This window comes from Echiichthys vipera, assembly GCF_963691815.1.
Source record: "Echiichthys vipera genome assembly, chromosome: 21".
In the NCBI taxonomy this organism is placed as follows: domain Eukaryota; kingdom Metazoa; phylum Chordata; class Actinopteri; order Perciformes; family Trachinidae; genus Echiichthys; species Echiichthys vipera.
The window spans coordinates 12573327-12590335 of record NC_139846.1 but is presented as its reverse complement, the minus strand read 5'-3'; the positions used below and the strand labels follow the sequence as shown (position 1 = coordinate 12590335).

Genomic DNA, 17009 nt, shown 5'->3' with positions numbered 1-17009 from the left:
TTTTCAATGTTTTACGCTGATTGTACCATGATAGTTTTCTTAGGACATTATTGTCTTTGGCTGAATCACTTAAATTATGAATAAACACACAAAACCTTCAATCAGGGTCTCTGCTGGTTTTATTTGAGAGCTAGTACAAATGCAGATAAGTGAGAAGAGGAGTATGATTAAAAATATCAAGTCATGTTTGACATGAAGTACTCGATACGGTGAAATGGGGTTCAATGTGTTTAGAGCAGATCCAGAAATGATACAGTTAATACAGTATATTGAAATGCTTATCAATATTCAAAAGATTGTTAGTCTGTTAAAAATGAACACATTTACAAACGTGGAGAAGTCACCTCTGCAGGACGTTAAAAATGGACACCTGAACACATGCACACAGACACACACGTGGCTCTCTGTTTACCTTTTTCTTCACTGTTGCTCCACTGACAAATACATTGTTTCCATGAGCATGTGCACGGTTTGGATGATCCTGAAGGGCAATATAAAGTCTCAGGAAATCTATAAAAATTAAAATACTATTCAGAAATATCTTTACAGCTTACTCCTTCTATAAGTAATCTTCTCCCTCTTTAAATAATTTCCAACACTACCCTTTTGTTCACATTTTCATTCACTTCCTTTGCTACCACACAGGAGCTCACAACCAAACTTCATTTAAAGAAAGCTCAAATTATACAATGACAGGAAAGTGTTAGGCAGACGACGGTGAGTCAGCATCTGCGGTTTGGCAGATGACAAACCTTTTTTTTTTTCCATGAAAAAAAAAGCTTTTGAAACATTTGATCAGAGTTAAAATATTAAGCTTTAAAACTGGACAAATTAGAGTTTTCCAAAAGCAATGGTGTTGCTGGCGTGAACGTTTTTCCAAATGGGACCCTCCCTACTGAGCGTCCACGAGCATGAGATGCACAAACAGTCCGGCCGAGCAGATAATGTCACCTCTCTTGGTGAGCAGCGGCACGTGGCGATATCCTGGAAAGAAGGAAGTGAGTTTTAGTGTTGTCAGCAAATCGGAGCCTAAAGTGGCCTACTACTTCCTTATTTGGAACACAAAAGCTGAAGTCATATGGGTTACATTAAGCTGTCAGCATCTCTTGCTGTGTTATTCTCTTCTCTATCAAACAGTTCAACACTATGATATTTCAGTCTTTGTAGTTTAACTTGCTGTTGTGACTGTGAACTCTTCTGTGTGATCTGATCGTTCATCACTCTTAGTTCACTATCTTTCTAGAGAAAATTCTTGCTGGACCCTCTTACCATTCTGTACACTGGTGAGTGGTAGACAGTACTGCCCGATGAGATCATTCTGGGATGTTGAGTCATAGTCCTCTACCACAAACCGCAGCATGGCCAGCTCTGGGACGTGGATGTCAAACTCGAATCTCTCGTTCCACATTGGGTTGAACCCTGCAGGGATAGATTATAGGTCAGCTGGTGCAACTTGCAAATATATTATTTTGTTTTCCGCCAAAGTCGGTGCCATTTGTGCATATCTGTGTTTATATGTGTCATGCTCACCATTGTTATCGATGTAGTGTGTCTCCTTGGTGGCGTTGTCTGCTGGGACGCCATAGATCTCCACTCTCACCAGAGGGTCGACGATGGATTTTTGTTTGTCCTTGTTGAGTTTTGGTAACTGCTGAGCTGAGATCACCTTTTGTATTGGGATTTGAAAAAAACAACTAATTTCCTAATACAAGAGTATTTAAAATTCAAATCAACATTGAATGTACCCTGTGGAGTTTTTGATCTTGATGGTCCCTGCTTTGTTTGTATGTGCACAAGCACACGGGTGACACGATAAACAGTGCAAAAGTTTCCTGCTTCTCAGCTGATCCACAGAAAATGACCTTTGTCTAAAAGAAAACTCCACAGGGCACTGTTTACTCTCACTAAGGCCGTATTAGGACTGGGCGTCAACATCGGTCTTGGGTGCATTCACACCTGTTCTTAGAGCTGTCCACTTGTGTCCTGATCACCCAAGGTGCATTGAGGGCGCACTGAGATCCGACAACTCTGACCACATTCAGTATGGAGATGGTCTGGTTACATTGAAAGACCGCATACTCAACTGGCATCCTTTGCGGAAGTGTAGCATTCTTTAATTACATAAGCCTGCTTTGTCATGACATCTCAAAATTTGAAAAAGCCCATAGAGGTAAATGATTACGTTTGCCGGGAACACACCAAGGAATAAACCCAGCCTGTATTGTTTTGATTTCTTCTTCTTGTATGGCTCCTCTTCTGCCGGTTAAACGCATTTGGTCTTTGCAAACATAAATGATATAGGCCAAATGTGAATTTGCATATGGAAGTGAGATCTGATCACAATTGGAAAGACGCATTCTAACGCCGGGTATGAACTGATGTACTGAGAGCTGTCCAACTGTGATCGGAGCATCAGGTTTCTAACTCTCACCATGATATGAAAGGTCTTCCTCTGTAGCCATGGCCCTTTGGAAAGCGTGCCGGGATCAAACTGAGATGACAGGCTTCTCTGAAATTCCGGTTTCAGGACGTAGCCACAAAAGCCGTTTGGCAGAAACCGACCCTGGTTTAGGTGCATCTCCTTGGAGGGAGTCTGAAAGTTCAATGCCACTAAAAGCCAAATCAGACAGAGAAGGAAGTGAAAACGTTACTATTAATACAACAATAACACTTAAAATGATAATGGTTGGATTTCTGCACATAGTAATGTGATTGTACCTATCTGGCAGCCAACGTTCCACATGGGCACTGGGTTATAGTTGGAGGAGTCAGTTCTGGAGCCAGCTGGGTAGATCCTACTGAGTTTGTCCATGTTGTGATGGATATACGCAGTCGCTAAGAGAACATATTAAAACACAACTTCCATATTCATAATCCTTCTCTTTACCTACAAAGCTCTTATTGGTCAGGCTCCATCGTATCTTAAAGAGCTCATAGTACCGTATTACCCAACTAGATCACTGCGCTCTGAGAATGCAGAGCTACTTGTCGTTCCTAGAGTCTCCAAAAGTAGAATGGGAGGCAGAGCCTCCAGCTACCAAGCTCCTCTCCTGTGGAACCAACTCCCAAGTGTTACTCGGAATACAGACACTGTCCCCATATTTAAGAGTAAACTTAAAACTTTCCTTTTTTATAAATCTTACAGCTTGGGCTTAAGAGCCCTTAGCAATGTTGTTATTTTTAATCTGATTTTGTTCTGCTTAATGATGCTGCTATAGGCCTAGTCTGCCGGGGATAATACTTTTCCAGATACTCTGACCTTCTCTCCTCTCTGTCTGTGTCATTCATGTCTCATCAATGCATGTTACTAATTCAACTTCTTCCCCAGAGTTGTTTGTGCTTTGTCGTCTCGCAGGTCTCTGCTGATCGTGGTGGTGCCTGCTGCCGTGGTCCTGCATGACGCTTCCTGCTACTATTATAATCTATAACCTTAGCTGTGCTTGTTTCTACTGTTCTGCTGTATTAACTGCCATAACATATACGTCATATTCACATTACTATAGATATTATTATAGTTACTGGAAGTGTGTCTGTCTCTGTCTTTGTGTCTGTCTTTGTCTCTCTCTGTCCATTTGTCCGTCTTTTCTCTCTTTCTCTCTCCTTTTCTTCCTCGCAAACCGGTGCAGACAGATATCCGTCCTCCACAGAGCTGGGTCTGTCTGACGTTCCTGTCTGTTATAGGGAAGGTTTACGTTGCCACCGTACTCTACGGGGGAATTGTTGGGTCTATGTTTATCATAGAGTGTGGTCTTTACCTAGTTTGTAAAGTGTCCTGAGATAACTTTTGTTATGATTTGGCACTATAAATAAAACTGACTTGAATTGAATTGAATATTCTGCTTGTGAGATATCATAATCAACTGGAACATGTCAGTGAGACGTAATGTTTACCTGAATTTTCAGCCAGGTTGAAGGCTTTATTCTCCTTAAAGGATGACATCTCATAAAAGGCTTGGCTGTCCTTGGCGTGTTCGAAGCCACTGAAATGCACACTCTTGCAGTAGATGACGATGTCTGAGAGCGCTTTGGCAAGTTTGATTTTTGATTTCTAAAAGGAGATGGGAGAGAGGTTAAGTTTAGCTCTGCTCTTTGAATAATGATATTTGAAGGAAATACATATTTTTTAATTCACTACGAACGTGTCAGAAGCACTTGACGCACCTTTGATTTGGACTTTTGGCCATTCTCCTTACAGTCTGCAGCTTCATCCTCCTCAGACACGGTGTCTTCCTCTAAAGTGCTGTTATTGTTGAGGGAAGCATCCAGTTTGTTCAATCGCTTTCCCTTGATGAGGAACTTGCCCTTCAGCTCCTGCACAGAAACAGACAAAATGTGTTTTTATGTATTGTTATGCATTTTCTAAACGTAATGTGCCATGTACTTGCAATTCCAATGGAAAAAAGCATGTGTTACTGGTGACTGCTGGTCACGCCCTCTCGGCAGCCAATGACAGAGAGGAAAATGTTGTGTAATGCATAATTATGATTTACTTTGAGGCTGACAATGCCACAAGCATTCATCCTATGGGTGTTGCATTTGAACAGGGCTTTGGAACAGCACTGAAAGATGATTTGCCGTGCTATATCCTCTTTTTGAGCCTCTTCAGGTACTGAGGACTTTTTTAAGTCACAGATATCTATGATATCACATGTCTAAAGGAGGAAGAATAATGAATTTGTAAATTAATCAATTAAATTTTAATTAATCACTAAATGCACACGTGGACAAACACTAAATGTCGGCCAACAACAACAAACAAGGTGTTGTCTCTCACACACTATCGAGCCTCACAGTCCGTGACAACTCATTAGTTAATAAACAACTTAGCTCTAAGAGCTCACTCAGGCGACATAATAAAATGCGCAACTCAAGATATTGTGAACCCACATTATCAACACATGGAGGAGAAGGACAGGCCTCATGCTTGTTTCGATTGTGTGCAAGTGGTTTAATTTGGTGCTCACATAATGAGGATGGGTTTCACTTTAATCTCACCAGATTCCTTTCCCAGACAAATCTAATAGTCATGTTAAAGTAAACAGGAAAGTGAAGTGGTTCATTAACTTAAGAGGTGGAATTTTTAGGTGCGGTCTTCGTTTGATGTTTATTTAGGAACAGGGCAGTAAAGATTGGGAATGTTACATAATATGAATCAGTGGGCTGAGATGAACTGACCTCAGGTGAGGGGAAGTTGGTGGGCAAGGTGTTGCCCAAAGGCTTTGTGACCAAAGCATCACCCAGGATGGAGATCATGTGATGGGCCATGAGCTTCTGTTGGTCCACGGAGCAGTGGTTCTCCAGGGACAGGATCACTGGGTAGTCAGATGTCTGGAGAAACAGAGGAAACGATCATTGAGTGAAAAGCAGTGATAGAAATGAAATGCAATCATCAATATGTCACTTACTTTGAAGGCGAAGTCTCTGATGGCTTTGATGACGTCTCTGAAGAGCACTTTAGATGTGAGTGTGTAGCCGTGGTAAATGACAGGCTCGCCATTAGCCCCATCCCAACAGTCCAGCTCCACACACCGACAGCTCTTCATCAGTGCTCTGCAGAAAAAGAAAACCTTCATGAAAACCTACACACCTCTGGGATCACTTCAGTTCTGCCCTTCGACGCATTGCAGAAATGATTCCAGGGAGTTTATCTGAATTCAACCGAAGGAAACTTTTGTTCCCTGGTTTCTTCCCCTTAAAAAGTCCCTGTGGCTGAGATGGTTCTTTTTGAAGACACTGGAAATATCGGGCTGGATGAACACAAGCTGCTACGACCTGTGTGAATAATTCTGGTTTCATCGTGATCATTCATAACACTGGACTAGGACTTGGGGTTTGACTTCTTCTTTAAAAAAAACAAAATTAGAGAGCTAACTCCCTTAATATTAGCATGCAAAAGAGAGGGAGCAGATACTAAGGAATAAAAAGAAACAGAATGCCAAGGCGGTCGAGGCACATTCAATCTCTTATAAGTTCAAAAGTCTGTTACTGTTACGCACCATTCATTTATAAAGGTCAACACAGGGATTTTGTGTTTGACTGAGAAGGCTGAGCCTACATCAAACTTTAATTGGCACTCAGAAAGGAAGCATAAAGAAAGATAAGCTAAGCTAATTTATGCTAGCTAGCTAACGTTAGCAATCTGTACCAACACTCTTCATCCCTTGACAAAAGAGATTTAGCGAATATTAACTATACATATTAGCTACCTATGTATATAACTTTACTGTATGTATGTAGATCTTGCATGTTCAATATTTTATCATAAGAGTGGGTCATACAATCTGGGACCGGACTGGTCTGGTCTTTGTCTTGACTTGGTCTCACCCTGCCTTAGTCTTGGTCTCTCAAAACAATTTTGGTCTTGTTCATGATTTGGTCTCTGTTTAGGTGGGACATCCTGACTACAACACAGGTATGTTGATAAAAGTAGTTACTTTATGTAGGCTTCTGTGCTGCTGGGTCCTTTGAGCTGGTCTTCCATCAGGTATGTGTTGTGTGATGAGGAGATGTAGTAATGGTTGAGGGGCTGGTGCATGTCCTGATACACTTGTTTGTGGGCCGGGTTGAAGATGGAACCATCCTCCTGGTGCAGGTACATCAGGAAGCCATCTTTGGTCATGCGCTTCTTCTGCTTCGCTGGTGGACAGAAGATAGACAGAGGTGATAAATATGATATGATGTGTGTGACAGTGTGCCTCTCAGTACTGTGTAGTGTTATATAAAACTCCCAAAAGACTGACCTGTCTCATCCACCTCATATTTTTCAATCAGCTTGAGAGCGTCCTCCATGGACACTTCCTCCCTCTGCTCATTCAACAGGAAGTTCAGCAAGTCTCTGCTGCTCATCTGACCCTCTGTTTGAGCGTAATTCTCATAAATCACATCTACTTCCTCCCGGTGTGTCAGCAGGTCGTAGAAGTGTTTGATCTCTGAGCCCTCTAGGGAACCTGAATTGGACTTGTCACATTGCTATGCAACGTGACACATGACGAGACAATCAATCAACCAGAGAACTACATTTTATGTTTGAAAATCAACACATTTTTATGGATAATATATTGTTGTGCAGGATGCAATGGCTCCTTAAGACTCACCTTGAAAATGTCTGCTGCGTAAGTGTCATCCACCTCTATGTTGACCTGTCTCAGAAAGTGCTTCAGCTCCTTCAGGGTCATCTGGTTGTCTTCATTCTTGTCTGCTTTTCGCATGCAGTTGATAATCCAACTGGCATTTAGATGTAAGGATTATATTTGAACTAATTAAGAACAAAACAACAAATCTGGGAATGCAAAAAGCACTCTCCTCTCAAGAGTTCAACAGAAAAAGCATTTGTGCAACATCTATGCAAATACATTTCCAAATGAAAGACTGTCAAAGATACTGCTCACTCTTCTGCTGGCGACTGAGGTTGCGCATGTTGCTGATGATCTTATCCAGGCCGCTGACCCACTGTTTCGCGTCAGCCCCATTGGCCGCCATCAGGTCGAGGTTTTTCTTGCGGCCCTTGAAGATGATGGAGAAGCACAGCTCTTCAACAGTGTGGTCAGTGTGTTTATTAAGGCCCTCAGACTGACGGCCCTTGCGCACTGACTCAATGTCATCGATGGTGACTGTTTGGAGAGAAGAAGGGTTTCATTGGAAGAGACGATCTGTAAGTGTCCCAAACTATTTAGCCAATGGTGGAAACTTTCAGTCTGGATTACAAAAAAAAAAATCAAATCAACTGCTCCTTCGTCCGTCCACAAAATTTCAATATTACAATAGATTACATTATACAAATATTTATAATATTACATTAATATATTTACATTGTTGAGAAACAAACATCTGCGTTGTATTGTCAGTTAGAACAGGCCAAAACATTACGAATATTAAAGAATTTTCCTCTAATTTAGCCTTTAATCAGAGGACAAAAACAGTTACACCCTTGTAGCTTAATGCATAATAAAATAAAATCAGATTGCAGAAATTCTATATTTATAACAGCATTAGCAGTGGTAATAGTTACTAATAGCTTCATTAGAATCATACAATGGTTATGGGTGTGATATTTGGGCACAATCATGACCTAGCTGGCAGTCAGCAAAACATAACAATCCTCCCTCAGACAAAGTCAGTATCTTGTGGCGGCAGACTTTCTGTCCTGATGGGCACAACAACACAGAGCGCCACAATCTGCTCTTACATGTTATCTACAGGAAGGCTTTTGTTTCTGTGTGGTAGCTCGCTTCTGTGTTCACCCATAAGGAACAACAGTTACACACCCAGCAACTTACACCTCTCTGTTCATGCTTTCCCCAGACTTTGTCTGTCTGCTGTTTGGTGGCTTTGGACAGTAAAGTTGTTGGCTGTAAAACCAAAACAAAAAGCTAAAAGACGCTACAACATGTAGTCCTTTGATCCACAATACAGATAGTGATTGGTGCAGCATTAAAGGTCCCATATGATGCTAATTTTCAGGTTCCTATGTGTATTTTGGGTTTCTACTAGAACATGTTCACATTTATTTATGTAAAAATGCACTCTCGGCATCTTGTCACCATCATTGAAGCTGTAAATTGGCTGTAACGGCACTTTAGTGGTACTTTCTATAGTTGTGACATCACTGTACATAAGTCCTTACGGCTCGTTTAAAGGCACAGTTTCTGAACACAGGCTGTGTGCTTTTCTCTGTGGGTTAAGCGTTTTGATACTTTCACAGTATTTAAAAAGAACCTTGACTTTTCTTCCTAAAGAAGATAAATGCATGGTTTGCTCCAAAACAAATCTCTTATCTCATGTAGAAATGAAAAATAACTTGTAGAGATCTGAACTTGTACATCAGATTTCTGTCTTACAAAAAGATCCAACACGCAGCTACCGATCGTGTTACATAACAGTAGGTTGAGCCTGAATCTTGTTTACTGAACTGAGCAACAGTTTTAGTTTAACAGCCCTCAGAGAGTTAAGAGATGGCCTCTCAGACATTTTGTTGTCATCTGCTAAACATTTGGATTCTTTGGCAACCCAAACACATTCCACAGAGATCCGATGCACTCAACAACAATATGAAGCAATCTGGACGCTCTTCTTGCCCCACACACTGGCACACATGGGCAACACATAAGATAATATGAGCAACATTTCTGAGACTAAAAATGTGTATCAGACAGCACACACTGAAGGTCTCTGAATACACAACCTGTTTTAGGGCATCCGTTGGGGTCCTGCTCTGATGTTGAGCAGCTTAATGTACGGAAGAGCATGCACGGCCACGCGTGATGTAATCACACTAAATGGCAACAACCGCCCTTGTAACAAAACACCAAGGACCAGAGGCTTAGTTAGAGGCCAAATGTTGATAACTGGGTTACAATCACAGTGTTTCCAAGGCTGGAGAGTTTAATGAAGAGTGACCATTGTTACCGTAAGAATCAGAGTCTATCTGGAGGGGAAGGATGAATTTAAAGGTCAAACTTCTTGGGGAGAAAAACACAACAGTGAGGGGGCAGAGGGCGAAACACACCCAAGGCTTAGTGGTTTACACCCAGCTGATTCCTGGATGAACAAAATACCTCGGAGGCATTTACCAGAAGGAGGTTTGTTTAATCATCATCATGCATATTATCCCCAGTAAAACGGACCAGTGTAGAGGAGTTTAGGGTTGTGAATTTGGACCATTTTCAGAGAATCCCATCCCTCCACAATGTCCAAGTCATGTCATCCGTGTCACGCCAACATTGCTTGAATACCAGATGCAATTTCATACAATGAGATTATTGTGCAAGTTCATGCTGCTGTTTTCAAAACTCTTCTACTCAAAGGCAAGACAGCATTTTGCAGTGAGGTGGGTGTTTCCCAGCTAGGTGGTGCGATAGTTAGCCATTCACGTGTGTATTAAAGTAAACTTGACCAAAGTTTGTTGGTTAATGGTTGATACTCAGCTTGAGGTGGGAAATTAACAGCTGAAATAAATGGCATGCAAAACAATAACCACCTTCTTATCAAATATGTTAGACTTGTTTGAATATCAGTCAGTGAATATTGTTTAGTCAAATTCTGATATGATAAGTCTTCAAATATTGCTCACCTTTATCTCTGAGACAAATAGCAGACTGATAGTAATATGAGGGAAGTGTCCCATTTTCTAAGTGTGTCACATTTACAGTGCAAAGCCTCTGACATCCACCTCATGTGACCCTGACAGAGTGTATATATGTGCATGTGTGTCTGAATGTTATCAAGGCAAATGACAGTCATCGAGTGTGGGAAAAAGAGAACAGCAGCTTTACCGTCTATTGGGACTGATGAGAACTGATCCAGAGTGGAGGGCTTTTCTCTCACTCATTTACAGAGTGCGGATGATTTACAGGCACTATACATCTACGAGGGCAGTTATATGTGTGCAAGAGTCCAAGAAAATAAAGTACTGCATCGTATCGTATGGCATGGCATCGAATCGTATCATATTGTATCATATTATATCGTATTGTACCGTATTGTATAGTACCGTACTGTACCGTATGGCATTGTATCGTATCGTATGGCATCGTACTACATGGCATCGTATTGTATCGTATGGCATCGCCTCGTATCATACAGTACCGTAACGTATCGTACCGTACCGCACCGCAACATATGGCATTGTATCGTACCATACCGTATCGTTTCGCTACGTTTCGTATGGCTACGTACGGTATGGCATCGTATCGTATGGTATCGTATCGTATCACGTGTCGGTAGCATTGAAAAGAAACAACTTCTTCTTCAGTAAAGCAGCAGATGAACCACATCTAAGAAGTGATTAACAACGATAAGTGCAGTCCTACCACACTCTCTCTCTAAAGCACTTAGAGCTGATTGGTAATTGTGGCCCACAGGAAAGCAATAAAAGATGCACGCTTCCGTAAACAAGGAAATGCCTATGCACTCAAAGCCCATCTCTAATCCAGTTTGGTCGTGTTAAAAGACAGCAGTGACACATGACCGTTAACACGATAGCATCGCTCCATATCACCTCCATGTGTGTGTCTGTGTCTGTATGGGGAGTATAAGGCGCACTGATCTGTCTTTCAGTGTTAGTTCAAGGCTCAGACTCGGGGCAGAGGTTATCAGGTCTGGTTGCAGCAGTCGTCACTGGGATGGGAGGGAGATCCGAGCTAACAGAGGCCCAGAGGAAGTATACATACAGATAATCTCTCTCTCACACATGAACAAACACTATTTTCCAGTCTGTCTTCAGCCACACGGCAGCATCTGTGTGAGTTGTTTCCATTCCACCACTTACCCCATATTATGGAGTACCAGTGGGATTTAAGGGGTGTATCTGTAAGAAGCTATTGTTGAGATCTGAAAGAGAATGCTGTGTTGACAGAATAATAGCGGTCGGATGTACTGCTCAGAAAGACAGTGGGATGGCTTTATAGAACTTCTCCCATTTTTTGTGCAACATGTAAATTAAATCCAATTTTGCGCACACACAAAAAATAATGATGCTAAACGCACATGTAACCCGGTAGAAGATGACACTCACAAGTGTGGTTTCGCCTAAATGCTTTGTGGGACTCATGCCAAAATGTCTTGCAGTCCTCCTGCAGTTTGAAGAAGCGGTTCTTCTTCCAGGAAGAAGAGCGAACCTTGATCAGCTCCCCGCCGACCAGCAGGAACTGTAGATCTGGATCTCCCTCCAAACCTGCAGAGGTCATACACAAATCTGATCAATTTAGATGCTTAGATGTTGGACACACTAGGAAAGGGTCTCTATAGAGGCAAACAATCACTTTGTTACAGTAAAACATGTGAGTACGTGTCCAATATATTACTGACATTAAAGGTTTTCATTTCTTAAAGGGATTCTTCAGCGTCAGTGTCAAAGTCTAAGTCACAGCAGTGAAGGCCGACATATCCTGACTTTTATGGGTTGAGCTCAAAAAACGCTTTATCAACATTTCCTATCATGCAACCAATGGCATCTTTTTATTTGCCTCCACTTTGTCACACAGGCATAAACGTTTTATTGATGTAGCAAGGCCAAGACACTGCTGGGATTTTTATAATTTGTACTCTTCGTTTATTTTTGTCTGAAAAAGGGTCCTTTGGGTTAATACATGTTTGGTTTTTTTTAACCTAACTGCTCTGTACTATATTTACTGACCAAGTTCAGCCTGTGTGATGCATATTCGTGTGTGCAAAGTCCAGTCCCACCCACATAAACTGACTAACACCAACATTACCTCACATCTGCACAGATGGAAAACAAATAAACTAAACGTTGTCCTGCCAACATTGTCTTGTGAGCCTATTGTGCCTTCCTACAGATGTTACACACCCTTCAGAAAGTCATAATCAGCAGATTACTTCTCCTGAATGATAAGTCACTGGCACTGTTGTAACTCTGTACTGTACACTCAGACCTGAGTACAGAAGTACACACAGTTGGAAACACAATGCTGACAGTGACGATATTCACGATCAGCCGATGGGTTTAGATCATTATTGTCCTCTCAGTAAGCAAAGGAGCATTTGAGGATAAATTCATACAACTCAGCTGGGGTCGTGGGCAGGAACATAACATTACAGACATTTTTTCCCTCCGAATCGCACCGCAGACTCACAGAGGCTTTTTATGAGCCTCCGGCCTCTCTGCAGGCATGAAGGAGGGCTGGGCAAAAGGGCTTGAGAGCTTCAGTGCCGCCTCCGCTCAGTCAGGCTTTCCATCTGGGGCTTAACTCCCTTCTCAGTGTGTGGCGGCAGCTTCTGCTTCTTTATCATTTCCTTTTTCATGTTATCTACTTTACCGTGAAGAAGAGCTTTCTTTTTTATATGAAAAAAGAACAGCAAAAATACTCAATGCTGGAAAGTAAATAAGTGCATTTACTTCAATTAATTTCTGCTTTCTACAATTTTGAGGTACATGTACTTTACCTTAGTTGCCATTTGTATGCTAATTTGTCGGGATCAACTGATATGGATTTTTTAGGCCGATACCGATTTTTTTCCCATCAGCCTTAGCCGATGACCAATATGGACTGCCGATTTTCTTGAGCAGATATTTGGAGCTGATACTACTTTTGCTCCCTCAGTTTACATCAAAAAATGTCACAATGATGATTACAAATGTTACGAGTCTCAATTTTAAAAAAGGAACGTTTATTGAACTTAAAAAAGGCGTCTCCAGTAACACAGACCTGCCTGTGGACGCCTGTCTGTAAATAATGCCGGGAGAAAACTATCGGCGAATGCAGCAGCCCGCATCGGCCGATACAGTTACCACTTAAACAACGCAAAAATTGTCCGGCCGATGTATCGGTCTATCACTACTATTTTATACATATATATTTTATACACACATATATATATATATATATATATATATATATATATATACTTATACTTCTTATACTCAGATTGAATTATTTTACTTTCTACTCCACACATTTGATACATTTTAATTACTAGAAACATATTAGGTTCAGATTAATAATATAATATATATTAACAAATACATTATGATGTATTATTATGGATAAAGATCAATTAAAAAGCAGTCCCCACATTTTCTAACTTTATCATTAAAGTAATGAACATGAACATGCATCTAGTTATCCAATAGGAGATTATTCTGAAAAAATACTTTTTTACTTTAAGTATATTTTAATGCTGGTACTTTTGTACTTTTTACATAAGTAACATTTTGAATGCAGGACTTTTATTACATTTTTAACTGTGGTATTGCTACTAACTTAAGTAAAAGATATGAATACTTCTTCCACGTTTGCAAAAACTTCCACATCATTAACATGAGTCATTTTGCATTGGAAGGGAGTTTATGAGAATCAGATGATTTTTGCAGAGTAATCAGTTGTTAGATGCAAGGCTGACTGCGCCCTGTAAGGGACAAGCTGAGGCAAGGAGACGGCAAAGAGTAAAGGTGAAATGCCTCTGAGGAATTAGGTAATGATGAGGTTTCTGCACAACATGAGAGGGATGTGGAGTATTCATAGTTTTCCTGGTGAGAAAATACCTGTGGAAACATGCTCTAAAAGTCAGACGTGTGCAAATGCTACAAGAAAATGTTGAGCAAAACTGATAAGAAGGTGCAACAGGTGGTTACTATTTAAACCATGTATTAATGGCCTCATATATTGTTTTGCAATAGCCACTCAATGACTACTCGAGTATTATTCTTGTCTGTAGTTTGCATGTATTACTCTACAGTCCTGTCTTTGGAAACGACTGATAAATAATGCACATTGTTATAAAAGAAGCGAACTGAGAGGCACGGAATGACTACATGAAACCCCACAGAGGAGTTCCCCTCTGCGCCTTCACCTCTTTTAAAGGTTTAAACGCCGTCCTGTGTTCAAAGCCTTCGTTAGAAAGGAGGAAAGGTTGCATGCTCCCCTCCTCTGAGTCGACATCATGGCACAAAGAAAGAATCCACCGCTCCAGGCAACGAGGAAGCCTTCATACAGCCTCTTCACTGCGCTACACTGTGTGTTACCTCCCGGCAACACAATCGGAGCTCACACTGCAAACTAATAGATACGATCGGTCATTTGTGTTGACAAGATTAACATCTTCCAAAATGAGGATTATGTAAACACTGTGAGTGCGCGCGCCTGCCAGTGTTGACATATAATCCGAGCGTCATTTCTGCCCCGCACCTTCAGCACATTCAGCTCGGGCACGTTTGCACCTTATGGGGGACTCACCTAAGCGTTTCCCATTCTCCTGCGCAACTTTTTTCACCTTCTCCTGAAAAGCCTCCTCCTCGGATTTGGTCCTTTTAGGGCGTTTATGTAAACAAGACATTGTGGAATCACTTTTTTTTTTTTTACATTAAAAACATAAAATGACCAGTCGGAGTTTAATGTGAGCTCCGTGTAGAGAAGCGGCCACCACGTAGTCCCCCCCCCCTCTATTGGGCGGGTCTTAACTCAGCTGCTGCTCTCTTACACTCACTCTATATTCCCTGTGCCAGTGTGCGCACTGTGGTGAGGGCCAGAGGTCTGTGCAGGTCATTTAGCCTTAAATTGGGTCTAAAAATCCCGAGTTAAAACACCTTAATGTCAGGGTGTGCTCCGGTGATGCATTCAGGAAATTGAAACTGTCAATCTTAGTTCCATGCAGTAGCCTAATGAGGAGTTTCACTCCATGATTTCCCCATTGCTATGAATGACATCTTTAAATCTTTTGCATGCGCAGTCCATATGTTTTCTTTTTGGTGTGGACTTGCATAGGACACACGCTATTAGCAGACTAAAATCTCTACTAACTAGACTATTGGACTGTGAAATAGCGTCATCTGGTGGTGCATGCACCCTAAATTTACTGTACCTTTACTGCATCCTTTTAAATCTGTGTACTTCATTTGCAAACATTCTGGCTGCGTGTGTTCGTGTATTCTGTCCTGACAGCAAAAAAAATGTAAATGACAGCAACCCGACATTGTGTCAGGGTTGGTAAGTAGTTATTTTTGTGTCTGACCGAAACCACAAATATACCAAAAAAATATACAGCTCGTATGTTTCTTTTCCTTTTAAAAAACGCATTTGGTAATGTCACAAAAACGCCTGTCTCACACATGGTTTAAGTTGACTAGATATTTCCCAGTCAATCCTAGATGGGAAACCCTCCAACAGGTGAGCTCTTGGATAGAGTCGAATGAAATAAGCAGTAAGTAAATCTGTGCGTCACAACACACCAACTCACCGTGTTTCCCTGCTGTGCCATTTGACTCCATTCTGATTTCGGTCAAATGAAATCACCATGAAAAGTCCTCTTCCCCTCCAGAGTATAGAGCGCTTATGTTGTAGAAGTTATCACAACCGTACAACGTGTCTGTCCTGTGTGGGGAAAGAGCCGATGTGCCCCGTTGAGCTGACCCACACAGTGCGCAGTTATTACCAGCCTTTCGTGCGCCATCAGTCCACACCCACTGCAACACCGGTCTGACAAGTCCACCACTGTGTTTGCGTAGCCTGTTACTTTCATTCAGCTCTGTGTCAGTGGAAACTCCACCTTTAGACGGAATTTGATGGAAAATAAACACTTGCACAAAGTCCAGTAAACCTTGATAATATGTGTGTTATATATGCTACAACCCAGTGCTGTGATTTTATAGTATTCTGGTACTGATAGTGTGATCTGATTTATGTAGGGTGTTGCCCTGGTCTAGACCTGCCATTTATAGTCCGAGGTGTGCTCCTGCCTCTCCCCTTTTACATTTTTACACTGCACAGCTCATGTTATGATCATCCTTACACATCACACCATTATTACCACGTGTCAGCACAGGATTGATTCAGACAGCAATATATAAGCAACAAGTCAAAGCTAAATGAGCAGGTGTTGGTCAGGTCACCGGCCAACTGTTTCAACTATTTTTTTGTTTGCGGGCGGTGGTGTCACTAATCTGATAGGATACTTTGTGCATTGGAGCCACAAGCCCCTGCTCAGTGTTTTAACGTAGGATAACACACGAGGGCTTAGACAGATCACGCTTTGTGCCTCTCTATTATCCAAGGCATTATCAGTGTCTGCCAGCCTGTTCTGTCCTGTGAACTCTCGTGCTGAGGCAAGTCTTGTGAAGAAAAAGAAAAAAAAGGCCTGTCTGGCATACCACGAGATGCAACCCAAGTGAGCTCAACAATTGCCTCTTTCAGAATCCCACTGCTTGAGCTGACCAGCACAGTTAAGGATTTTGTTTTGGGTGTCTTTGGAATCTGTGCCTTCTCAATGAAACATTACCTCTTATACAGGAAAGGCTATTTCTTCACAAGGTCACAGGCAATTGCTTTGCTTGGGCTTTGAAAGCACTGTGCATGACACACTTTGCAGAAACCTGTACTTATCCCTCAGTACCTGTTTGTATGTCTGCACTGTATAAGGACTGCCAGCTATTCTTTCCAATAGCAACAGAGACAACGCCACACCTCATATGTCAGTGCAGTATGCGGGCGTGATTGTTTAATAAACACCTTGCATCTGTTCTCATGAGGAAGTCTAGCTCATGTGGTTCAGCGTGT

General features: G+C 41.6%; 1 protein-coding gene across 2 annotated transcripts; it reads right to left on the bottom strand.

The window, feature by feature from the left end:
- Positions 1–96: 96 nt before the first annotated feature.
- On the bottom strand, positions 97–15926 carry plcd1a (phospholipase C, delta 1a). Of its 2 annotated transcripts, none has more exons than XM_083936374.1 (15): positions 15694–15926; positions 11513–11671; positions 7382–7610; positions 7095–7224; positions 6741–6969; positions 6435–6636; positions 5406–5550; positions 5176–5328; positions 4162–4311; positions 3892–4048; positions 2719–2835; positions 2432–2610; positions 1531–1666; positions 1270–1419; positions 97–984 (listed from the first exon to the last, which is right to left on the bottom strand). In XM_083936374.1, the coding sequence occupies exons 1-15, from the start codon at positions 15722–15724 to the stop codon at positions 893–895; spliced, it is 2259 nt and encodes a 752-aa protein (XP_083792500.1). In that variant the 5' UTR covers positions 15725–15926; the 3' UTR covers positions 97–892. The 2 variants fall into 2 exon arrangements, with proteins under 2 accessions (XP_083792500.1, XP_083792499.1); XM_083936373.1 differs by lacking the exon at positions 15694–15926 and adding an exon at positions 14694–14858.
- Positions 15927–17009: the final 1083 nt, after the last annotated feature.

Excerpts from the sequence above, each read along its gene's own strand:
- plcd1a (XM_083936373.1), bottom strand. The coding sequence starts at position 14,793 with ATGTCTTGTTTACATAAACGCCCTAAAAGGACCAAATCCGAGGAGGAG. Across the intron at positions 5,329-5,405 it reads TCAGAGACTTCGCCTTCAAA|ACATCTGACTACCCAGTGAT; the intron begins GTAAGTGACATA and ends CTGTTTCTCCAG. Across the intron at positions 1,667-2,431 it reads GGAAGACCTTTCATATCATG|GTGATCTCAGCTCAGCAGTT; the intron begins GTGAGAGTTAGA and ends CCAATACAAAAG.